We start from the raw sequence: 26,574 nt of genomic DNA, 5'->3' as shown, positions 1-26,574 counted from the left end.
GCTTTACAGTAAGCTAATAGACCCATTGGATCCAGACTAAAAACTAACCCTAACTAACTAACTAACTCACTCACTCACTCACTCACTCACTCACTCACTCACTCACTCACTACCTTTGAAAAAACATACATGTTAATGTTATTGGAAGCCTAGTCAATGTTTTTTTTTTGACTATTCTGTAAATCACAATTAGGTGAAAATGGCATTTTGTCTGTTTACCAAACGATCCTAATTGAAGTAGACCTGTTTTCTCCTTGTGTTCACTAACACCACTGATGAAAGAAATCCCTTCAGAATAACATAATTTAGAATTGTCTGTTAGTCTGCATATAGGCTACTATTAAAAGAACTGTCAATAATAATAACAGGGTTCCAAATCCATTTTTTTTTATAAAAGGCATTTAAACAGCCACTTACCAACTATAGCCTAATTGATCTAAATAGATCTAAATAATGAAAGAAAGACAGAAAGAAAGAAAGAAAGAAAGAAAGAACTAATTGAAAATTATTACACGTGAATTTCAAATGTATTCATAGGCCTACTTGACTATTTAGCTTTAAACTGGTTGTGTTTCACTATAGGGCCTACCCTTAATGTGGACATTGGGCTGTCCTTCCATTTATCCATGTGAAGGATGTTGCATCAAGGACATGGCCATCAGTTTCCAATGCATTTAGTTTTAGTTACAGAAAAGAATGTGAATGACTTTTTGACCTGTGTGCTCAGTGATACATAATCCACACAACCTGTAATCCCTCTCAGCCATTCTCTTTATTGTCACAAAAAAAGACATTTTATGAAATATAAAGCAAAAAATAAAATAAAAAATGCAGCCTCATATGTACTCTTCATTTGGAGATGCTTATTTCACTTAGCAACTTAACTGTTGGACAGAAATATGGCCAACATCTCAATATCTATCATGCAGTAGTCTAGGGTCTATATTTTCAGTGAGGCCTCTACAATACATTTACAGCAGACATAAGAGCATTTTATTTATTTTATTGAACCTTTATTTATACTCGAAGGGCATTGTTTCCCTCATTTTCAATGACTACGAGTTATAGCGAGCATACAATAACATCTAATTTATTATGTTTTAAAACGGAAGTGGGCCAAAACAATTTTATGTATCTAGATATAGATAGATAAATAAACAGACAGACAGACAGACAGACAGACAGACAGACAGAGAGAAAAGCGGAAGGAAGGAAGAATGGATGGAGGAGTTGGTGGGTGTGTCTCTGTGGATGAGTGACGTACTGCTGGGACGCATGCCCCGTGCGCACTGCGCGTCCTGGCCTGTCAGTAGTAGCCAGATAGAAACGTAGGCAAGTGAATTCGGTGAGGTCATGTATTTCTAAGCCACACAACGGAATAAATCATCCTTCATTGGCGGCATAAAGAAATAGTCCGGAACATTTCGCCGCTGATCGGACCGCTAGTGGATCGATAGTTTCATTTGATGACAGAGGTAAGATGAGGATTCGCACCTCAGCTCCGTAGACGTGCTTATTGTTTGGCCGTGGGGGAGGGTCGTATGTCGCTGTGTGCATGCTGCTTAACCGATACGGCTGTTGTTTAAGGGTGTTAAATTATGGCTTCAGTTAGACTATTACTTACCCAAAATACTCCCTTTCGTGTCGTTACAATGTGATACGTCCGTACACGGTGTAATAACATAGTAACATATTGAGACAGCAGCTAACGCTAGTATCACCACCGACTGCGCACTGTTTCATAAACAGGGCCTGTCATATCGCGATATGGCTGTCGTTATCGCTGCAAACATGTCAGTGTCGAATTTATTCAGGCTGCTACGCTTTTAGCATGCACGGCTCTTTTCTGCAGTCTTACAGTCCTTTACCTGCCAGCTACCTGTGTCGTCGTCAAGACGAGAGGGGTCGTGTGGCCAAGGTTAACGCGCATATGAGGATAATATGTGACAGAATATGTACAGATTAGGCCTATCCATAACTTAGATTATAATAAATATGTTTATGGCTGAGATTGCCCCTGTTTTTCCTCATCTGGTGATGAGTGATGCATGTAAAGTGGGAGAACATGAGATGATCTTCCATCTATGGAAATATATGATGATACATTAGGCTGTTTGTATTAGTTATGTGTGTGCTACTAGTGTTTAATGCAGGTTTGTGTGATATTATAGACAAGAAAGCTGCACAATAGCACTTGATATTGTGTTATTTGTGAGCACAGCATGTGTATTTTTGTGAGAATGTGGGTTATTTGTAGTATAATTGTTAACCACCATTGCCAGGATCTGAATTGTCCTTTAAGTATGTGCCCTGGAAGCCATTCATTAAATCATTAATATGAAGCAGCTTGTTTAGAGAAAACAGTGGTTAAAACATTAGAGGGCAGTGCGCTCTAGGAATGACCTCACTATATTTCTGCTTTTGCAGGATACACAAGGCACCTAGAGTAGAGGTATTACCTCTTCATGCCTTCAAATCCATGAGGTCCAGACCTCTTATGTGCTGCTGAGACTACTGATGTGGCTGCTGCATTCCTTGTAAATAACTGCAGTCTAATAGTGTGCCATTGATTTCAGAAGTATTTGTCGATGCAGCATGTAATTGTAAGCATCAATATTAGTTATTTCACTGCAGGGTCAGTACTATTAACACTGGGTGTGTGACTGAATAGGAATGTAGCGGATTAAGTCAGCCTGTGATTCCATTCCTGACTTCACCTGGCCATAACTATCCTCATGGATAGTCATTATTATTATTATTATTATTATTATTATTATTATTATTACAGTTATGACCTTACCACAGAGGAACAGATAACATACCACCGACAGTACTGCACACCGACTGCAATGTCATTCAAGCCTTCATAACTCAGACAAGCAAAATTGTCTTCCTGTCTGAAATATAGAAAGAGGCGGCATTTCTATTTTCATGTTGTGAAGGAGGTGGATGTTATGTATGTCTTTGTGACGTTGGAGGAACAGAAGGAGAGCTGACTCATTTTATTCTGGCATTTATATCCCTCATATGGCCAGTGTGTCGGCAGAGTTAGAGAGTGAGTATGTTGCTTGTATAAGAATTGAAGACAGGGAAAGGAATCCCTTTTTCCTTTTTTAATTTTTGTTTTAATTAAATATTTTCGGGGACATTGTGCACACACATTGGGTTCTCTGTGTTGTGTCTTATCTGAGCTCACAGCCACATGGTGCAACTTGACCCAGTTGACGTGTCTGTGCAAGACCCGCTTGTAGAACTAAGCTGGAGTCCTGGGCTGGGGTCCAAACTCAGAAGGAATTATCACCAAGCTTAGTTTTCCAGTGTGACAGAGTCACTCTTGAGAGTCATGTTTCATATGATGTAGAAGACCTCCCCGTGATCTTCTGTTCTGCCACCCCTGCTGTGCTGATGATATAAAATCTTCCATTCTGGTGTGTTTGCTGAGTTGCTGAGGTAAGGAGCCCCAGCGCTCGCCTCAAGTGTGAAATTCAGCAGTGTCTTTTCTCCCTTATAATCAGGTTTCTTGTGAGCAGGGATTTTCATTTGACTTTAAACATTTTGGGTAGTATCTGTGGTGTAGTCCTGGCACTACAAAATATGTGATCGCTTGCCTGTTCTTGTGTACACAGAGGACATTTTTGGATGCACAGAAAACAGTAATCGAAGATTTCGCCATGAACAAAAACAAGAGAGAAAGAGAGTTCTACAGCCTTGATGTTGGGGATTCGACGTTCACAGTACTGAAGCGATACCAGAATCTAAGACCCATCGGCTCCGGAGCACAGGGAATCGTCTGGTGAGTGTTGTAACCTCGTCCATGTTCAGTTAACAGCTTCTTGCTGAAATATGGGTCACTGGTTCCAGTATGTCGGAACATTCATGAGAACCAAAACATATTTCACTTAATGTTGTCTCAAGAAATAACAATATGAATCCATAAAACTGTAAATTGTTCTCCATACACATCCATAACCTGTAATGTCTACTACCTATAACGCTACATTTGTGAAAATGTTTTGAAATTATTCACTAACCTTGTTCCTCAGCTCTGCTTACGACCAAATCCTTGACCGAAATGTTGCCATCAAGAAGCTGAGTCGGCCGTTTCAAAATCAAACCCATGCCAAGAGGGCGTACAGAGAGCTAGTCCTAATGAAATGTGTCAATCACAAAAATGTAAGTATGCAAATATATTCGGCCGAATAGCCAGTGGGAGACGTGATATTTTTGTATGGCAAAATGCTATTAGCATTTTATGCTTAAATGTGTGTAACTCAATGTGTGCTGTGATGTGTAAATGACATGACAACATCAATCTGATTCATGTCATTTTATACCCACAGATCATTGGCCTTCTAAATGTATTTACACCACAAAAATCATTAGAAGAGTTCCAAGATGTGTAAGTAACTATATGTTGGATACATACACTATAAGTGTGGATGTACTTTGTTTTAGAGCAGACAGTATGTATTGTTCATAAAATTGCCTCTCATGTGTTTGCTGAAATGCTTCTCAACCACTTGTGTAAACCATTTCTGCTCTGTCAGATACTTGGTGATGGAGCTGATGGATGCCAACTTGTGCCAGGTCATTCAGATGGAGCTGGACCATGAGAGGCTGTCCTATCTCCTCTATCAGACGTTGTGTGGTATCAAACACCTCCATGCTGCAGGCATAATTCACAGGGTAAGCATCAGCTGGCCATGACTGCACAGACTAATGCTAGGCTGATGTCAAAAGTGTAAAGGCAAACGGTCAACTGGCACAGTATGAGATAATGAATATGGTCTTTTAATTACCAACAAAACACTCTTGAAAACATATTGTAAAGTATAAAACATTTATTACATTTTTTGTTTTTTTTTAATTGATGTAAAAAAACAAACTTAATTTCTTAATGAAATTTCTTTGCACAAAACACTACTTCTAGCACAGTACAGACTTCCGACCTCCATTTCAAAAAGGGCAGGTGAATGTATCATATTTCCATATGGATCAATAATAAGCAGATGTAAAGTGTGTGCGTGCACTGTGATTTACAATTGCACCTTATCATGAAGCATTAGAAACATGCACCCAGGTGTGCATCTCATGGCAAATTATATTACAGTATGGCAATAATTCTGTTTGCTGATAGTAGTAGTAGTAACTTCGAAAATATATAAGGCAGAGGCCTTTTAAGGGTATGTTATATCTTCAACAAAACATTATTCCTAGTTAGAATGAAGGAGCAGCAAACCTGAAAAAACATTCAATAATGTAAAATGCCACTACTTGATTCATCTGGAAACCGTAAACTTTAAATGCGTTTGCTACTAGCAAGCAACACTCCAATAAGCAATTTGTACTGCAGAGAACCATGGCATAGACAAAAAGTAATCTTTAGGAAATAGCTGCAGCAGGAGCTGGAACCTCAGGCTATCAACTGGATTTCAGTCATGATGGATAATGTAATTCAGACAATACTATAATTACAAAAATAAACAATAAACAATCATTGTTTGAACAATGCTGATGTTCAAGATGTTGTAATATAGGGTCCATTTTGTCTTAGAAGGGTGTTAGACAGTGTTTTCCCTCCATTTATATAACATTAGCTGTCACTACATTTGTAGCTATTCATAATTTTTTTTTGTCATTGCTTCTTATTGACAAAATTAACAAAATGACATTTTGGTGTGTGTTCCTCTGTAGGACCTCAAGCCCAGTAACATAGTTGTCAAGTCAGATTGTACACTGAAGATTTTGGACTTTGGCTTGGCTCGGACGGCTGCCACGGGCCTCCTGATGACACCATATGTGGTTACACGCTACTACAGAGCACCAGAGGTTATCCTGGGCATGGGCTACCAAGCCAATGGTTAGTGATTATGTGTGTATCTGTCTCTCGGTCGATCTACAGTTTTGAGCCTTGTTGATTTTAAATGTTCGCTGTAGTGCACCATAAACTAGAGATGCACAGATTACAACCTGCCGATAGCGATTTTAGCTGATTCCAATTAATTTTTTTCTGACCACTTTACACCACACACAAATATTTATTTTCTATCATTTCTTTAATAGAACAGTTTTTGAACAGATAATCGATCGCTATAAAATAGAACTATAAATTACTCCTGGTGTGCGAAATTCACATACATGTAAAGTGCTATGTTATAGAAGAACCATTTCCTTCTTTTCACATCTAATATCCAACTAAAAAAATTTGATATATTTAGCAAACTAAACTTCTGTATGAAAACCGGTAATGGCAATAAAATAATATATAAATAACAAATAAAAATAAAATAACTATAGCCTTGCAGTATAAAGATATTTCTCAAAACACACACACAGGCCTGTTTGAACGTCAACAGTAACATTACCTCAAAACAGCGTGTAGTTCCTTTTTTAGCAAGTTTGCTTTATTTGTCGTTGTGCATAAATATGAACAATACCGGTGCTGTCAACAAGCTAATCTGCTAACGTTAGCTACCGACGGTTACCTCGGAACAATCCAGCAAATAGACGGTAGCCTACTCTAGGGTGCCGTTACCTGAAACGGATGATTTAACGTCACCGCACATTTTACACACAGTTTAGCAACAAAACTAAACACTGAGGGAAGATTACTACGTTTTTAATGTTGGTTTTGAGCGGTATGCACACCCACTAACCTGGAAAGCGTATTAAACAGTAACGTTAATACAGCATGACGGAGGAATACAGCGTCTCCTGCAGCGGGGCGTCAGAGGCAGAGAGACCGCAGCGTTCGCTAACGTTAGCTTCTTGTCTCATCTGGGGTCTGATTAACAGTAAATTCATCAAAATCAGTGTGCCCAACGCTATTTTCCGATAAACTGTAACTGTCATATTTCAAGGGACCCACAATTTTCATGTTCCAGTTGTTCAGCCTCAGAGGAGATAGAGCGGCTGACTGTTTGCCTGAGATCAGTAGAGCAGACTGCTCTGCAGAGCCGTGGATAATTACGACTTTATGACATTTCATAAACAGCTGATGGAGCGGTGGTGTGTGTTAAGAAATATCTAAAAGACGTGTTCGTTCTGATTTCTGGAGGAAGGAGGACAGGCTGGGGTCGAATTGAAAGTTAAGCAAAAGGTTTAATAAAACAACATGAAAACAACATTCAAAACACAATTAAACATAAAACATGAAAACACTGCAGCTGACAGCGGACTGAATCCATGCTTCTCCTTTTGGAGTCGCATAAAAACAGTCCTGAATCATTCTCCGGATTACACATTTATTCCCTTCCCTCCGGATAAGGACACACCTCTGAATTTAGGTTTACTACAGGTCACAGACTAAGGTTGATTATCATGGAAGTGTTGATTCTACAGTAATATGCATTTCCTTTGTTCTAATCACGTCTAGCTCAACAGTTACCTTTCCTGTGGGGACAATGAGTCTCCTACAATATGCTAAATAACAGCCATGACCTAATCAATTCTTTAGAAGCTACAGACGGTGTGAGCCAGACCAATGCTAATCAGTGTAGTTATTTGATCAGATCTAGCAAGTACATTGTTTTCAAAACATAAGCCGGGTTTTAACTTTTTAACTTCAACATGTGCCGCTGCTACATGCATATAGCGGACACCATGCGTGTGCACGTATGATGCTGATGTTGCGCGATGTTAATCATGCGGCGCCCGAGTGCATTTGATCGGCATAAAATCAACATATGTCAGACTGACCGGCCGGTCGCCGGTCATGGCCGATCACGTGAAAATCGGCCAATTCCGGACACCAGCTGGTCAATCGGTGCATCTCTACCATAAACTATTTTTTTGTAAGATCTATTAAAACTCATATACAAGGACCTAAAGATACATCTTACTGTTACACTGTGTAAGCTGCATGGTGCTTCTGCACATGATGGGACTTTGTTGTAAGAAACTGCTCACTAACTGGCCCCCTATGTGTAACTAACCTGTTGTCATGCTTTTCTCTCACTTCTTATTGGCTTTGTTAACCGTGTTCCACTTCACTAGTGGACATATGGTCTGTGGGCTGCATACTGGCGGAAATGGTTCGCCATAAAATCCTCTTCCCAGGAAGGGACTGTATCCTTGGGTCTTTTTAAATTCTTCTTCATGCTGTTCATCTTAACAGTCTTTGTGAAGTGTTTGTGTGTCGTGCTGTGCAGACTGTCAGATTTTTCCCTGGTCAATTCTTGGCTTCAATACAGTATTTGGTGGCAGGCAATGGGGACTTTTTAATATAACCCAGTGTAACATGCCTTGTTAGAAGCATTCTGGCTGTCATGGGCTGTAAACATATTATTTGCTCAACACTGCATTGCTCTCTCTCTCATTTATCTGGCTGATTCTGCATGTTCTTAATTTCCATCACACCACTGCCATTCTGCTTGCATTCTCTCACCTTGTCTGTGCTTTTTTTAATCTCACCATTTTGTTTGCATGTCCACCTCCCTGTCATCTAAACGTCCAACTCCAGTGGACGTATGGTCAGTGGGCTGCATAGTGGCCGAGATGATCAGGGGAAGCGTGTTGTTCCCCGGCACTGATCGTATCCTTCCCCATCATTGATTGATCACTGTGTCCTCACTTCCTTCTGTGTGAAGACAACCAACACCATCCTGAGAGTTTCCTTCTGTCACTTTGCTTTTCATTTTCAACATTTCCACCCGACAAACATGACCTCCATCATTGCTCTGCTACACCCACCTATTGTGAGAATGTCAAGCCAAACCAGACAATAAAGGGCAGTGGTTGCTGAGAGTGTGTATCATAGTTATGTATGTATTAGCTGAACAGGAAAGGAGTGAGTGGTTGCATCATGATGTGATCTAAGTATCTGTGTGTGTGGACTACATAAGCAGAGCTTCAAAGAACGTTAAATGTCACACTGTCCTAATGGTGTGTTACTGTGTGTGTGGGAGTGAATAGTGTGTGTTTCCTTAACGTTTACACTTCAGACATCGACCAGTGGAACAAGGTAATTGAGCAGCTAGGCACTCCATCTCAGGATTTTCTCATGAAGCTGAACCAGTCAGTAAGAACGTACGTAGAAAACCGGCCACGCTATGCTGGGTACAGCTTTGAGAAACTCTTCCCAGATGTGCTCTTCCCTGCCGACTCTGACCACAATAAACTGAAAGGTAGTGTTTTTAATGTGTTATTATATCATGACATAAAATCATGCAGAAATCCTTCATCATATACATTTGTAGACTTGTGATTAATAGCAGAGCATCTATTTGTTGTTCTCCCCTTAGCAAGCCAAGCAAGAGATCTCTTATCCAAGATGTTAGTGATTGATGCCTCCAAGCGCATCTCTGTAGATGAGGCACTGCAGCACCCCTATATTAATGTTTGGTACGACCCAGCTGAAGTGGAAGCGGTAAGTGGATCGCTGATCGGAGCGCATGATTCTTAAATGGGTCACTTGAGATTTTAATTACTTCACTTGAAATGGAAAGTTGGCATCGCTCTTGTACCACCAATGTGCCATTTAAGCCACTTTCTCTTTCTCAGCCACCTCCAAAGATCTTAGAGAAACAGCTGGATGAGCGGGAGCATACCGTGGAAGAGTGGAAAGGTTAGACTGCATACTGAGATTCTTAACGCTTAGTTTCAGTGTATTATTTACCTTCTGGCTTCTGAGGCAGCACAGGAAATTCCTAATAGGTATCATTCAGTAATGTTAAAATTGAATAGTCTGATAAAATACATTTTCTTTCAAAACATTTTTTGGGTATCTGCTTTGTTTTACCACTTCAAAAAACGACAAGTTATCGATTAACAGTCAATGCAGGTAGATGAATTTTGGTTTTAAGTTAACTATAAAACCTGCTGCTTACATAGCATCTAATATGTTAGATGTCACCATTAAATCTACCCATTCTAGTTAATACATTCAATTTTGTGCAAATCAGCTGCATTTACAATGAAATAGAAATGGTCAGCTGGACAGATTCTATGACTAGCAGTTCACCAGTTGTGACGTGATTAATTTCTATTCACGGAAAGCACAAAAATAAACCATGTCTAAAGAAATCCATTGGGACAGCCAGTGAATGTGTAGATATGCAGTCAGCTGGTTGCAGACATTGTTGCCTGAGGAGCTCTGTATCTTCACTATAGTTGCCAGAGCGTGCTTTGCGTGACCTGAAATCCCCCCTTAAAGCCTCTCAGTTAGTGTTTTCCACTGTGGGGAACCTGATTCTGTGAAGCACGGAAAGACTTCAGATTGTGTGTAAATATCACTTTCAGTTGTGCAGCAGGATGAGCTCATCCTAACCCCTGCCAGGTGAAAATGACCCCTCACTCATTTTTAGAAGAGTCACACCAGCACAGCCTGTCCAAGTTAGAAACATGATGCCGTTTGGACTGTACAGTATGCAATACACTGTGACTGTACAGAAAAAGTGTGATACACACATCAATGATTTCTCTCTGTCTCTCCTGCCCCATTTAACCTTCTGTTGTTCTTTCATTTGTAGTACTAATTTATAAGGAAGTGAGTGAATGGGAGGAGTGGACAAGAAATGGTGTGATAAGAGGCCAGCCACCTCCTTTAGGTGAGTGATCATTATAACTTTGGGAGTTAAGAAGAGGTGGGAAGGATGAACAACTGAATCAATAGAGGCACATGATGCGCATTTATCAGAAGCTTGATATAAGCCTAAACATGTTCACAAGTTTTTTTTTTCACAGGTTTCGGACACTCGCTGAGTCTGTACGATTAAATAATACAAAAACACTTTTTATTTTATACGAAGTTCACTGAATACTTCAAATATGCATAGTACTAACCTTACTGTACTTACTGGGAATTTAATGTTTAAGGCACTGTTCACATCTGCATTGCAGTATCCTAAATGAAACCTATGCGTTGACGTGTGTTTTTCGCAGCACAGGTGCAGCAGTGATTGAAAGCCCCCCTCAGCCCACGTCCTCCTCCTCTTCGGCCAACGATGTCTCGTCCATGTCTACAGAGCCCACTGACCCCAGCAGTGACCCCACCATGACCTCTGAAACAGACAGCAGCTTGGACAGCCACACTTCTCTGGGTGCACTGGCCTGCTGCAGATAACACACACACACACACACACACACACACGCACACACACACTTCTCATCAGTGTGTTTGATGGGAGAGGATTTAGGCCAATGGAACTTCTCATGTTAGTTTGTAGAGCTGCGCTTTTAATGTACAGTTTATTATTTCCCCTCCCCCTATACTGCTGTAAATGATTGTGGTTGGAAATTGTATCATTATTGCTGTATTTTTGCTGCAAAGAATCAGAGTATGTTTTGATGTGAATCTGTGATGTATGTTATGAAAGAGAGGGATTTGAGTGTACTTTACTACATTGCATTTTTTTAAGCTACTACTACACAGTTGAATAGCAAGCTGTTAGCACTGCAATATTATGTTAAGTATATTTTTGAATTTTTCATTGGCATTTTTTTTTTATTGTTTTTGGGACATTTGAATGAATCTACACCAATTCTTTTTTTAACAGTAGACTATAGCGCACTTCATCTTGGATCTAATTGCAAATGAATTATTTTATTTTGATATTGTTCATCTTTCTTGTAGAAAGCATCCTTTGGTGTATCCAAGTTAACTTATTTCTTAGTATTATGTCACCTCTGATTGTGTGTATCTCGACAAGCAGTCAAATGGTCTATTGTCCTGACACTGAATTTCTTTTTTACTATAGCACACTGTTAACTGTGTATTTGAACTTGTTTAGTTACTTAGATGTAATTTGTAAGCGATGGTCTGTTGGATGAGGAAAAACGGGGTGAATGTAAGTAAATAGAAATGTGGTATAGTGAGGAGCCAGTGATTACTGTTAGCGCTGTAACAATTTAATATGGGCCTCTCCACTGGCTAGAATGAGTTCTGTATTTGGGGACTGTCACCAGAGACTAAGTCTAAATTAGTCACTCTACCCTTTTGGCAGGTTCTTTCAGGCATTATTCACAGCTGTCTGATATTTAAAATTTTTATTTAAGTGCCCTTACTCAGTTAAGTGATTTTCAGTCCTCTCTGTTGTAGATGCTCCTCTCTTCTGTGGTGCGTCTTTCTGAGTTCTACCTCACACAAGCACACACTCACTCACTCAAACACATTTCTTTAAATATACAGTTTGTATATCATGGCACACATAATTTGAAAGAAATGTGAAAAAAGATCAATTTTCTTTTCTGTATTTGCATTATTTATTTATTTATTTCAAGCTAGGAGACGTCTATTGTATGTAATGTACATTTCATTCAGAAGTACTATTTATATGCATTTAGTTTCATTTTTTGTTTGTTTTCTGTGCAATATAATTCATAGATTAATATAGTCAGTCATTGATCTGTACATTTTACTGTAGATGTATGTATGTTTTCTGAGAGTCAGGAAACAGGCATTTGCTACCTGCTATGGTAACCTTTGGATGTAGTTGATGGCTCAAATTCCCAACATGTCCCTTTGCTCTTTTTAATGGTTGGGCACTCCAGGCAGTAACACCTAGCATCAGCTCCCAGAATGCACTTTGGGGATTGTGACTAATGCCCTGACCTGTTCTGGGCCACATCTCGACTAACTGTTGTGGCCTTCTCTTTTTGTCATTTTCCTCTCCTCCATCTCCTCAAAAATAGAAAAGATAGAATAGACCACGCATGAGTTTTCTCTGGTTTTAGTGCAGGTATATTTAGAGGAAAGACAGGAAAGCCATTCAGCACTACTGGGATGATGCTGCAGTCTTCTGATGGTTTGGCCAATAGGACAGCAGAGTTAACCTGTTGTGGTGTGTTTTGATCAGGCCAGATGTGTGACGTTTAGCCTTTAGATCTGAAATTGCCTCACTAACAGACCAATTATATACATCAGAAACTGTCTACCTTCAACTCCAGCAAATAAAAGAGTTGAATTTTAATGTGTCGCCTTGTTCTTTCTTTTACTGTCAAGCTAACATTTCTTTCAAGAACATGAGTTCTAAGGGGAAATGAACAGGGTGTGTATAGGAAGACTGAACCTCATGTAATCAATACGGCAGAGGAAGTTAGTCAAATAATCAGCTACATGGCCTATGGTGTATAATATTAAGGAATTTTGTGGAATTGTAAAATGCTTGCTTGGTCCAAAGGAGTTCTTGTTTGGCACCGGCACTAGTCAGTGTAGGCACAAGACGGCTGTACTAAAGAGGACACGATGGCAAGTAGTACTGCACTAGAGGTATTTGGTCTTCAAAGCTTTGGGGCTGACTGGTCTTCCCAGTAATCAAGCTCCTCCTCTTCAGATGGACCAAATGAAGGCAGGTTGGTCTGGTCTAGTTGGTTCGTGATGCTCCTGTGGTCAGATCTCCAAGTGTTTTGAAGAACTCCTCCATCTCTTTCTGGAGGAGAACGTTTCTGTTCTCTGCGTCTTGATGTGCCCTCTCTGAGTTCCTGAATCGGATCTCTAGCATGTATAACTTCTTTTTCTCCTGGTCCAGCTCCTCCTCGAGGCGGTTTACCTGGGACTGGTACTTAGAACAGGACTCCTCCAACCTCAAACAAGAGAAAAAAAGGTAAGAATAACAACTCATGCTGATTTGCATTGGTTATTTAACAGGAAATGACTCATTCTTACTTGCGAATGCAGGTTTCGTAGCTCGTCCTCTGTTTCTTCAGCTCTTGCTTGAGCTCAGTCACCATGTTGGTGAGACCTTCATCTGTTCCTGTGAGATCATCCTCAGTGCCGCTTGCACTGTGATCCAGAGTACTTGCACTGTCCCTCACATCTGTGGGTTTCTCTTGACCCTGCCCCAATTTCCCTGCCTTATCGCTTCCCGGTGGCTCGGCCAACGAGATCTCAAAGGATGTCCAGATAGAGGAGGTGTCAGCAGGCAGGCTTAGACTGGAGGGGGCAACATTGTCATAGGCAGACAGTCTGTGGGACTGGTGGAGGGCTCTTTGTGACAAGGGGGTTTGAGAGGAGTCTTCATCAGAGTCTCTCTGCGTGTCCTTAAGTGGAAGTGTCGTCTCTTTAAGGGAGAGGGTTGAATCCTTCAGAGTAGGGTCTTTAAGTCTTTCACCGGATGAGGTGGTGCGCCTGTGAGCTCGGAGGGACGACAGGCCATTCATCAGCCACTTGCTCCCACCGGCTGCTGACACATCCCCTGCTGAGCCCCCTATTTTCCCCCTCTGCCCCCCAGATGCTGCACCGCCTTTGAAGGAGCACCTCCAGGAGGGCAGGGCTTTAGACTGTTTACTGGGGCTTACAGCTACTTCACTTCCACCTTTCCCATCAGTTTTGCTATCTGCGTTTCCATCGACTTTCTCTTCTGTCTTACTTTTGCCCTTCCCTTCAATCTGACCATCCTCACCCTTCTCCAGTGTTGTAGTGAAGCTTGGTGCAGTTGGCTTACTGTTTGTACAGGTGGTGAAAGGTTGCGGTTCCTCTTTAAGAGTTTTGGAGCCTGTGCCTGAGGAGGGTGGCGGGACAATGTCTTCTTGTGAGAGCCATTCCACTTTGCACCGTTGGATAGTACTCTGCTGTTGCTGTGGGGGAATCTTGGCCTCAGTTTCCGGCTCCTCCCGTTGGTAAAGTCGGGTGTGTTCACTGATTAGCACAGTCATGAGGTGCTGCACCTGTGAACTTCCTGTTTATAATGACAAACGCACATACACTTAAGTATACACCTGCTTGAAATGTTCCATTGCATTGTTGTACATATTGATTGGAAAGCAAGTTTGTGTCACAAATTCTGCTGCAGGTTAACATATGTTGACATTATCACCCACCCTCCATCATGGTAATTGGATCCTCCACTCTGGGCCGAAGGATATTGGGTCCAAACACAGTGGCCAGATTCTGAACACTCATCTTATTCTCATTGGAGTGAGATTGAACCACGTCCAGAAACCTGAGCAGAAAGAACCAAAAGCTAGTAAAGCTCAAACTAATGACAAGGAAGACTAGATGCAGACAAGACATGCAATTATTCACATTCAGAGTCAATCAATGTGATGTTTCTTCCCCTGATGACGAGGATGTGGGTGTAATGAATGTTATTTCTCTTGTATGACAGTTGGACAAATCCTCAATTATCAAACAGTGAATGGGACATAGCATCAACAATAAAAACCGTCACAGTCACATCAGTTAGCTTAACATCTACTGATATACACAGCAGCCGACAAAGTAGTGTTGACTTACTTGCAGATGTATGTAAGGAGGTTGTAGTTGACCTGTGGAAGGGATTTCACCTGTTTGCCTAACTCTAAGATACCCTTAAAGAAAAGTAAGACATGTTTATTGCCAAGGCAATTTGGGAAATATACTTGTAAAGTGTTACGCAGATATGTAATTACCATTGCTTTGTCCTTGGTAAGAAGCTGAGCACAAGAGAGAAACTGTGTGTATTTGGAGAATGGGATTATAGGCTCCGGCAGCTCCCGAATGTACAGCTTTAGCAGTGATGCCACTGTGTGGACATCTGTGGTACTGTAAGAGACAGAGAATGGACATACAGTAAAGAATACTATCCAGCATAGGTTATAGCTTGGCATGCTGCTATAGAAAAAAATGCCCCCTCCCATTGCGTCACCTGTCAAACACTGGCTTCTCGCCACGGTCAAAGGCATCCTGTAGCTCTCGAACATGATTGGTCTGTCCAGGGGCCCTGAAAAGGCCCTCCTCCTTGAGCCCATGTTCACGTATGAAACACACACACTGTTCGACCAGCACTGGGACTAAGAGCTGAGGTCCACACTGGGCCTCGTATAACATTGTCTCCTCGAGGTGCTGCCCAAAGACACCTGCAGCCACACAGAAAATTAACATCAATCAGGTCATTAATAGCTCAGAAGTTTTCCTCATTTGTACCCTAGAAGTTTAAGTCCCCTCTTCACAGCATTCATAATTGATTTGCTTAAACAGTGCTGTATATGGACATTTGTGTTTATGGGTATACATATGTTTAAGAATCACACCTCCTCCAAGTGGAGCCCATATAACTCTCCGTATGGCTCTGACCCAGTCCTCCATGTCACTCTGAGAGTTGGCCATCAGCAGGAATGATTCATGGCTTATGCCTGTTCGATCCTTTTCTCCAGCTCCCCCTGAACACACACATATTTCATTAATTTCTCAATCAATAGGACAAAATGAATAAAACATCTCAAAGCCACTGTGCTTCAAATATGTGGAACCATACACAGAAAAGTACTTTTCTGATCACATAAATTGTATAATGTGAAAAGAAGTCAGTTCTACTGTACCAACTGAATATACCAGCATTTCCAATAACCTTATTAGCTCCAGTACCACCTTTAAAGTACAAATATAGACAGAGAAGCCATGCAGCTCTGCCTCCCTGCTTCTCCTTCCTCTGGCTGCACACAGCTTGATACCTCCCAGTTTGACATTTCAGTTTGACATTTTAGTTTATTTCAGTTTAGCTTTGATTACATTAAGTGAAACTCTCTTCCTTTATGTGACTTTGCAATGGCATGATTTTGAAGAGGTGGGAACACTACTCTGTTACAGATGGAGATAAAAGAGTCAAAGCTGCTATTCATAAAATGTTCTTACATTTTGTACGGATGAAAACCTTCTAATAAACACAGTCCAAAAGAGATTTTTGGAGGTGTTTCTTTGTAGGGGTTCCTTTGTAGGCTATATATCAGTACCTGCATTCTTTACTAAGCCCTGCACTGTGGTGCATAGTGTGTTGTGTGTGAAAGAAATGACCCAGAAAGAGTAATGTTCCCTCCGGACATCAGCAACTGCACCATATCTCATTTGTCTTTCTGTCCAGGACCTTTTCCTCAGCATCTTTTCACACTGTTGTTTCACTAACACACTTTCTCTACAAAGTGACACCTGACACCATCTCACACGTTAAGAGACCACACCGGTTTATTTGCACGTTTTACCCCATTTACTACAAATTGCATGTACTTTGCATGACCTTGCTAACCATTTTCCAAAGCACATCATTGTGTTTTAGATTTCCGAATGTGGTTTTCTTAACTTATAGGCAGCCAGTGGTCTCCATTCAGTTGTATGGAAATTGGCTTGCAGAGAACTAAAACCTGAAGGTAATTTATCAGAATGAGCATCTTATCTTCTGTCAAATCAAAGTTGATTTCCATGCTGTGAAATGAAATTGAAACCTGCCTGTGAGGTGGGGGATGATAAATAGTTTGGGATGAGGAAAACATGTATGTTACAAAACATAACGTATGTATTAATCAACAATTCTAAAAAGTTCAGTATTTAAAAAGTAAAAAAAAAGAAATTAATATTAAATTGCCAGTTGTAGTATTGCAAAAACATTTAAAATGTGCTACCTGAAGAATTAATGCAGTATTGACTCAGGAAGCCGCCCTGTCCTTCCATAGTAAGTTAAAGTTAAAACATATTAACACTGAAATGGTCCTTTATGGGAAGACGCACACGCACACATGCACAAACACAGAGAGGCCACATACATAATTAAAAACACTAACTGCAACAGCCAAATGGTTTTACACTCACAGTATACAGTAGATGACCCCATCTGATAATGATGCAGTGTGTTCCATTTACCACCATGCAACCCTGCAGTAGCTCTTAAATCTGCTGACATTCATGTAATTCTAAACACAGGTAATGTGCTGTATATGTGCGTATGTATGTTTCAGTTAGGAGCATACATTACATTTTAAACTATAAAATATGTCTGAAAATATACATACACATGAATCTGACATATTATTAGTAAATATATATATTTTTTATGTGGCCTATAGATAAGTTAGCCATCCACAGATACAGTTAAGCTTAAGGATTTACTGTGCCACATTTTAACATTAAAACATGATGTATAAATATATGACTATGCCAACATTTATATTAATTTTAAAAGCTTATATTAGTATTGTATGCACCGTGAAAAGGTATGTGTAGGCTTTAGGCTTTAGGCCGCCCTACACGTTATTGTAGGTCCAGTTTAATATGCAACAAAATTTTATACAATATATGTAGTAGGGGACCCCTGCTCCGTCTCTCTTTCAGTTAAGGGGTCCTTGGCCTAAAAAACATTGAAGACCCCTGCATTAAATGATTACATTTATGTTTAATTTGCACACATTGTCCTTACAAAAAAAATTTAAATTGTTGTCAGATATGCAAAGTGAAAATGTCACAATTGTTTCTGTGCAGTGTTTCTACAGGACCTGTGATATAATACACAAAGACCTTGTCAATCCTGGCAACACAGAAAGCCAGAGAGGAAGATAAATATAATTCCAGCAATTCAATCTGCTTTGAAAAGTACTTCAATACAGTGGTGTAAGAGTATTTCTACAATACATCCTCCAAGCCTTTTTAAAGTTGAAAAAAAGTACTTACTACCATTATTAATGGGAACCTCATCCTCAGGATAAACTGTCAAGGTGTTAGTCAACCTGCTGCAGTAATGGCCCATGTTGAACCAGTACCGATAAAAATAAAGGCTACAAATGAGCAGTGGCAGCCCTTAAGAAGAACGAATGCTTGCAGCTGAATCTATGCTGATATGGCCGAGGAGTCATTCCAAGAGCACCATCCCATCACAGCCAATGCAAACTGTCTCATATTGCTTTCTTTCTTTCTTTCTTTCATCCAAGCAGGCCTTCCTGATCTGCTGTACATACTGTCCTCTGACCGTAATCATGCCAACCCCACGCTGTCAAGAGCAGAGATGAATGATGCTGTTGTTGAACCATCAGACACATGGTCGTAGAAATCACATCCTTTCTGCTGTTCTGAATTTCATGCATGCGGATTGTGACGCATATGTAGCTATTGATTTACTTCTGTTTTCCATCCATCACTTCGATTCTTCTAGATCAACAATGTTTACACATAGAATATGACCTGCTGTATACAGTATGATTACAAAAGTCCAATGGCATGAAAATGTCCCTTTCTGAGGTTTTTTAACATTAATATGCGTTCCCCCAGCCTGCCTATGGTCCTCCAGTGTCTAGAAATGGCAATAGGTGTAAACCGAGTCCTGGGTATCCTGCTCTGCCTTTGAGAAAATGAAAGCTCAGATGAGCCGATCTGGAATCTTGCTCCTTATGAGGTCATAAGGAGCAAGATTACCTCCCCTTTCTCTGCTTTGCCTGCCCAGAGAATTTGGCCCACCCATGAGAGAGAGACATCATGGCTTTCAAACGAGCAAAGTGGCAGTTGGTCAAGGCCACACCCCCACCCTCCACCTTGCCCCCCACCCCTCTCTCCTCCTCAATACCTACAGACACAGAAATGACACATACTAAGGAAAGCTCATTGTGGGACTGGCTCTAGTGGCTGTAATTAATTGACATGCACCAAGGCTGAATGTCAGGAAAGAGACGTCAGATACAGTATTAGGGGACCACTAAGGTTTATATAAAAGCATCCAAAGAGCACCATGTCATGGGACCTTTAAAGCAAGATGGAGAGATACTTCTGCAATTTACAGCAAAATTGACATCAGGTTAATGTTCTATTGGTTGTGTTATATGCACTGATGTTGCACGATTTGGAGTTTCATCACCTTCTGAACATACTGTAACAACATTACTGTATATCAGATTTGCTTTATCATACCTTAGGATTTATTGTAACATACAATTTCAAATACAAAAAGTTTGTTTGACACTTGGTACTAAACAGATGGTTCAAGCAGCTTACTTACTTATTCACTTCCTTACACACAGAGTTCTCACCATGCCAACTCACCTGGAACAATTTCAAAGGGGTGACGTCCAGGCTCGTCCTGATTGGCAGGCAGCTCATTGACCTGACTGCCCTGAAGAGGAATACAACCCTGTAGGAGAAAGGAGAGGAAGGCGTGAGATTGGCAGATAGAAAGACGGACTGACAGGGGAGGAAAACACGTGTATCAACGGTATTCAAGGGCCAAACGAGAAATCAATTAGTGGTTCTGGACTTGGACGTGTGGTGCATGTTGAACATTGTAGAGTTCTGAGTACACTGATCTCTGGGCATCCGTCCAACAAAGGGAGGTAATGATGATGGAGGGAGGGATGAGTCAGGGAAACATCTATTCATCTATTTATCCCTCTGGTGCTTCCTGTACTGTGCATTTCTGATCCCTCCAACATAGAGAGGAGCAAAGGTCCCCTACTAAGTGCTTACAACAGAACCACAGGGCAGCTAGTTACCGCATTATCAGTGTGTGTGTGTCACACTACAACTTTAATGGAGAGGGTGGAATGGATATTTCTCCACCTATAGTTTGACACCAAAATATAAAGACAAGAGCATGCAGCTTTAAAAAGCACGGTCACATAATGTAGAAAAGTGCTTTATTTTACTTGAGGGGTACAACATGTATTTTGCCGCCTGATTTAAAAGAATCAATAAGCTATTTTCAGAGTTGGAGAAGAACACACAATAGGACGACTGGCCCTGGGGGGAAAATACTAATCATGAAGTTTGAATATTTATCAGGCTTTGAACTGGAATAATCCAAACACACAGCAGCGCAGCCTCTTGGGGAAAACAGGTAACATCAGGTGACTGTCTTGTATATGTGTTACTTTGTGTCACCTGTGCCTTGGTTTCATCCTGGTCCTTGTAGAAATACAGAGCTTCAGTCCTCAGGACAAACCAGCGCAGTTGCCAGTTTTTCATGATACTCCGTTGTCTCTTCAGCCAGCCTGCTTTTAGTGCTTTCTCCTGATCCAGAGGAGAGCAGGGCCTGGAGACCCGAGACAACTCTCCAAGCACCATGCTCTTGGAACGTGCTGAATGGACACACACACATAGAGATATAGTGAGGGAAAGGGGACCTTGCAAGATTAAGAGCATCAGAATGAGAATGAGTTACATACAAATATAGGTTTCATGTTATTTGGGGATTTTCTTTCTTTGTTGTTTGTTATTATTCTAAAAATCACCCATAGATGATCCTGAATCATTATTCACAGAAGTCTCTCCAGTGTACAGCTACAGCCAAGCCCACGGGCTTGGCCATGCATCCAGATTTCCTCTTAAGTCAATCTACCAACGTCCATTTTGCAGCGAAGACATCCTGCTTTAGATGAAATCCATAAATCCATCTATTCCATTACATTTTATTATGTGTTTCAGATATAAATGAGTGCATATATCATTTCCAATTTCATTGTGGTACGGAGTAGAGTTTTGCTTTGGATCAGGTTACGCTTTAACTGCTTCAGACTGATTACTGCAAGCATAGATTATATATTAGCATAGGTATGGCAAATGAATAGAGCAAAACAGTGACAGTAGAGGAATCCCTGGGGAGTCAGTGAGAGAGAGAGAGAGAGAGAGAGAGAGAGAGAGAGAGAGAGAGAGAGAAACAGAAGGCAGATGGAGAGGGAGAGGAGAGAGAAATCAATGGCGTCTTTTTCCTGTTAATTGCATCTTGCTTTCTGCTGAGGACAGCAGGGAAGGTATCTGCAAGGGCTTGGACTGAAATCTCTTTCCTGTTTCCTCTCTCTCTCTTTCTCTCTCTCTCTCTCTCTCTCTCTCTCTCTCTCTCTCTCTCTCTCTCTCTCTCTCTCTCCCTCCCTCTCTCACTCTTTTGCTTATCAGCTCTATGTCTGGACTCCTCATTTTATTTCTCCCCTTTATGTTCTGGATGTCCTTCATTTGCAGAGTCATTATTGCTAGGAAGGTAGAAGTCAAGAAACCACGTGAAGCAGTCATTAACAAAACTGTATGCTGACAGCAGGAGCAGGCAGAGCAGGATCTATAAATACAGCAGACGTGGCCGCGTCTTGTAAATCATAGTCATCTTTAAAAAAAGGCAGGAAATCTCAGAGAGGAACTGCTTTTTTAAATCTATTGTCAGCAAAGAATATATTAGTGTACAAGGATCAAATTGTTATCTTTTCAGAAAATAATGTTACTCAAAGTGTATTACTTCATATTTAATAAATTAATATATATGACCTCATTAGTGTTACAGATGATAGAAGTATTCAGATAATTTACTTACAAACAATAGTACACAAAATGGTTCAGCACTCAGAATTTTAGATAAGTAAAAGTACCTACAAAGTATAATATTTCCCTATGAATTGTAGTAGAAGTATAAAATAAAGCATAACATTGAAATACTAAAGTAAGTACCTCAAATGTGTTTTAAGTACAGTACCTGAAGAAATGTACTGTACTGTAGTTAAATACCACTATTGTAGGTATCAAAAGTGATAGTACTAATTATGTATGAAAATGGCCCCAGTCAGTGTTACATTATGTCACATTATTTATTAATGATGCTTTACTGTAGTATTTCACTGTGATGTTTGGTTGCAGTGGAGCAAATTTAATTTTACTAAAAATGTATTTACTGTTGGTTAGATTCATCTATTGTGACGTGTCACATTTTCAGATCATACGTTTCAGATACTTTTTGTTAATATGTAAAGTAAAGTTTTCAAATAAAATGGAATAAAATGTACAGACATAGAACATCTTAAACAGCCTTAAATGGAAATAACCGACTACTACTAAGTACCTTAAAATTGTACTGCACTTGAATACATGTATTAAGGTACATTCCACCACCACTGTAATTAACCTTTGGATATTCAAACCTGAAACTTACTTAATACCAGGAATTCAATTATTCAACTAATATTGTAATGGTTAAACATTAACACATAATTTCCACACACACACACACACACACACAAACACACACACACACACACACACGTTAATGGTCTTTTTTACCAACATAAATGAGACCATATTAATATTTTGTATTATTATAATTAACATGGTGCAGCATCAAACCTTCAATTTGGACTGTCTCATTATGGAATCTCACTTACAGTGCCTCAAAATAATAATCTATTGACTTAAAGCACTTCAATATTCATTCAAATGTCCTCATATTGACAATTCTTCAGCCACACTTATCACTCAGAGTTTTACCAATAACTTCCCGTAAGACTCTACGACTTAACTGCTTTAGGATTCTGCTCTGATATCTCAGCTTCTAAGTGCAGATCCGGCTCTGTGATGCTGTATGATGCTGCATTAAAGGGTCAGAGGAGAGCAGAGCTGGGAATCTAATCAAAGGAGAATACCATTACAGCAAATGAGAGATGGCAAGCGCACAAAACGTTGCGAGCAAAGTGAAGTGGCTACTGTGCACTGTCCAACTGTGTTGAAGGAGAAAGAAAAGGCATTTCTCCTTCTCATCATCTTTTATGGTCAAACTTTTACTGCTCGTCTAGAATAAGAATCCAAAAAGCACCAACCTTGCCTAAACACATACACAAAAGTAAGGGTTCTTGAAGCTGCTGCTAGCCAGTATTTTGTTCTGTTATGTCCATTTTCATACAAAGATGTGAAATAAAGACTAAAGAAACCCTTCCTGTTAGGGTGGAAATGCCTCTAAAAAAGCAACTGTGTGGATACTCTTCTCTAAAAAACAATACTAATCCATTTCCCTGAGATAAATTGGCAATTGTCACAACCACGCAAACCACCTGAAACAGCGTGTGTTGGTTGTCTATAGATACCACCTGCATCATGATAATCTCAGTGCCAGGAGTTGATTCAGTGATGGACAACTTCCTTCTTTATCTTCACACAGTCATGTGAGAGGCATGTACAGTATATGTGGCGTCCCGACTTCAGCGGTCACAAGTGGGTTTTACCCGGCGTTAGAGGAACTATGTTTGACAGTCAGCTGTTGTGATTTATAGCAGTGGAGAGCCCTGCATTCCTTTCACCACCTCTGATCTAGATCTAGAGTCACCTGTCAAAACCATGCCAACCAAAAACTAACCCAATAAACCCTGAACAAATGGAGATACTTGTGTGTTCAGGTGTGAACATGTAAGGATGCAGACCATTGTTGGAGGGTGGATTATCCTTCCAGCAGCCATGTTTACTACAACCTACAGAATCTCCATCAGGATCAAATCTTCTAGTAGTATATACAGTATAATCAGGAGACACTAGGGATTACATCACTCTGTAGTAGAGAGACTGTTAACTATCAATGAGCACTGGGCACAGAAGATAAAGCCTCAACACTTTAGATCATGCAGGAAACCTCAGGTCATCGCTGATAACAATAGTCACTGGGATGCAGAATGACACTGGTGCTACGAATATGGCGCTGTTCCATCTTTTTGAAGTCATTATCAATGAAAGCACTGACACCAATATTGATGTCACATTATTACAAAGACAGCAGGACAAATAGAGCTCTGCATAGACAGTGAGAGATGGAGAGAATGAGCTGGACTGCAGAGAGAAAAAGGAAAGAGAGAAAAGAAATGGAGGGAAGGGGAAAGGGAAGGAGGGACTGTGCTTACCCCGGCGTGCCTGTTTTATCTTGGGGCTCAGCATGGTTACCGTTGCTGTGCTGCTCCCTCTCACTGAGACATGACTGCATCCCTCTGTTCACACACTATTCCTCAATCACACAAACACACTCAGAGCCTCTCGCTGCTGCCTCGCCCTGTTACTCCTCATCCTCTCCGAGCATCTCTCTCCCTGGCTCACTGTTTCACTTGGACACTGTCCTCCGTCTGATTTCACACACACACACACACACACACACACACACACACACACACACACACACACACACACACACACACACACACACACACACACACACACACACACACACACACACAAATACTCTCCTCTTCCTCCTCCTCCTTTTATCTCAATCCCTCTGTCTGTCCCACTGGCCCGGCGTACTGTTGTTCTCACATACTGTACCTAAAGCCCTGCCGACTCTCTCTCTCTCTCTCTCTCTCTCTCTCTCTCTCTCTCTCTCTCTCTCTCTCTCTCTCTTTGCTATCTGTCTTTCTGCCTTCCACTGCACATTCTCAGTATCAATTTCTCACCGTCTATAAATATATGTCTGGCTGTGAGTCCTCTGTCTTGTCACCCATGTCTTTACATTGGCTCCCGCATCGCTCCACAGTCTTCACAATTCCTCCAGCTGTTTGCTCATGGTGATTTGATTATGGTCTCTTCTGTACCTGAAGTACAACCTCAGATCAATACATTTGATTTAACTGACACCATTCCCACTAAATGTTTGATGCAGCATGTGCCTGTAACTATAAACCACTGCAGAGGTAAGATACATTTGGGTTTAATGTTAATGTTAGTTAAAAAACTTCACTGTGCGGCACTTATATTTAGTATCCCGACTCCTTCAGGCTAAGATTTATAATGTAATGCCACACTACTCAGTCACTCAGCAATCTGTATAATCAAAGGCACAGCACATAAGGGTGTGATGTTCTTGTTCCTATTCAGCCTGATAGGTAGTTCAGTGATGAACTAGACTAAAATGCAGTAAAAGGACACTGCTGACTGTGCTTTCTCATAACAAAAAAAATGACCTACTCAGCTCGCACTTAACAATCAATGACAAATATTCCCCACTGTACACTGTGTGAATGAAGGCTTTATATAAAGGACTGGCAGTACATTAGTAGCATAACATTGGTAATGTATAAAAAAAAACAGCTCATACCCTGACAGATAAAAATCTTAAAATTAGAGCTCAACTAACTAATTAGAGCTCAGATAACCACATGGTTGGACCATAAACAACAACATAAATCATCACATTGCTTGATACAATGATCACTGCTGCAAAACAAACTAAAAAGAGAAATTTACCTGCCAATTCCTTTGGTTTGTCACTAGTCAGATGAGTCCTGGATGGTTTCATGGTAGTGAACCCGATCTGCACAGTGTATTCCTCTCCACTGGGGCCATTTCTAGAGCCACAACACAGGCACACTCAGGGTCTAAACAATGGCAATACTGATATCTCAGCCCTCTACCTAATTGATAATCACTAAGAAACAAATCAAATGACATTCCCATACCCAAAGAGAAGGGACTACTATAGCTGCCATTATTAACACACCGATGACATGTGCCTGAAGAATGCTGATGTGAACAGACTCTGATAGAAGGAAGGAAATAAAGACAGTCATGCCAGTATTACTTGCCATGTCATCTCGGATGAGCAGACCAGACGACTCTCAGTCTGGAGCCAGACTCTCTGTGCTGCATGAGAAAGCATCACCGTCCCAATCAGCTGCTGTGATAGGTACTGCTTTACTGAGAAATAAAACACAGCTGTGCGATGCTCTTTGCTGTCCTCCTCTTTGGAATTTTTCAGTCTCTCTCTCACTAAGGAAGTGAGCTGTCTTGATGGAGAAGTGAAAACTGCTGACTTCTGTGTAAACAAATGTTATGAGTTTCTCCATCAAATGTTGTTACTGTACATTTTCGCCACTCACAACAGTGTGAAATTCAATGATCTGGCTGCTAGTGATTCTACTACGTAAATCAAAAGTGAAGGTCACAAGCTTTGAATTCGAAAAGACCTTAAAAGCCTGTTTCTCTCTACAGTAGCTGGACAGTGAGATAAAAGAGAAAGATTCATGTTTTTTTAAACTTCTTTTCAAGGCAGTTTTCAGTGTTTTTTTATTAAGCATATTTTTCCTACAGCATAAAAAGTCATCATGGCACAAATTAGGTATTATCTTGGAAACAAAAATATACTGCTTACCCACAGATACAATACATTACTACATATGAAACAT

The 26,574-nt window shown here is 40.5% G+C and overlaps 2 protein-coding genes across 8 annotated transcripts; one reads left to right on the top strand and one right to left on the bottom strand.

Annotated features, from left to right (window-relative positions):
• Positions 1-1,232: 1,232 nt before the first annotated feature.
• On the top strand, positions 1,233-12,908 carry mapk8a (mitogen-activated protein kinase 8a). Of its 5 annotated transcripts, none has more exons than XM_028603881.1 (12): positions 1,233-1,475; positions 3,627-3,793; positions 4,044-4,173; positions 4,341-4,399; positions 4,548-4,686; positions 5,695-5,860; positions 8,462-8,533; positions 8,943-9,125; positions 9,243-9,367; positions 9,502-9,565; positions 10,470-10,547; positions 10,887-12,908. In XM_028603881.1, the coding sequence occupies exons 1-12, from the start codon at positions 1,467-1,469 to the stop codon at positions 11,060-11,062; spliced, it is 1,368 nt and encodes a 455-aa protein (XP_028459682.1). In that variant the 5' UTR covers positions 1,233-1,466; the 3' UTR covers positions 11,063-12,908. The 5 variants fall into 5 exon arrangements, with proteins under 5 accessions (XP_028459682.1, XP_028459683.1, XP_028459686.1 ...); XM_028603882.1 differs by lacking the exon at positions 8,462-8,533 and adding an exon at positions 7,996-8,067; XM_028603885.1 differs by having other exon boundaries at positions 10,882-10,999.
• arhgap22a (Rho GTPase activating protein 22a) lies at positions 12,184-26,126 on the bottom strand. 3 transcript variants are annotated; one of them, XM_028603879.1, is made up of 11 exons: positions 25,971-26,126; positions 25,637-25,737; positions 20,546-20,742; positions 19,712-19,799; positions 15,949-16,077; positions 15,564-15,774; positions 15,328-15,460; positions 15,173-15,246; positions 14,758-14,879; positions 13,604-14,615; positions 12,184-13,521 (listed from the first exon to the last, which is right to left on the bottom strand). In XM_028603879.1, the coding sequence occupies exons 2-11, from the start codon at positions 25,686-25,688 to the stop codon at positions 13,302-13,304; spliced, it is 2,238 nt and encodes a 745-aa protein (XP_028459680.1). In that variant the 5' UTR covers positions 25,689-25,737; positions 25,971-26,126; the 3' UTR covers positions 12,184-13,301. The 3 variants fall into 3 exon arrangements, with proteins under 3 accessions (XP_028459680.1, XP_028459679.1, XP_028459681.1); XM_028603878.1 differs by having other exon boundaries at positions 25,975-26,126; XM_028603880.1 differs by lacking the exon at positions 25,971-26,126 and adding an exon at positions 24,847-24,984 and having other exon boundaries at positions 25,637-25,719.
• Between the last annotated feature and the right edge of the window lie 448 nt (positions 26,127-26,574).

Source organism: Perca flavescens, chromosome 17 (genome assembly GCF_004354835.1).
Source record: "Perca flavescens isolate YP-PL-M2 chromosome 17, PFLA_1.0, whole genome shotgun sequence".
NCBI classification, from domain to species: Eukaryota; Metazoa; Chordata; class Actinopteri; order Perciformes; family Percidae; genus Perca; species Perca flavescens.
This window is presented reverse-complemented; position numbering and strand designations above follow the sequence as displayed.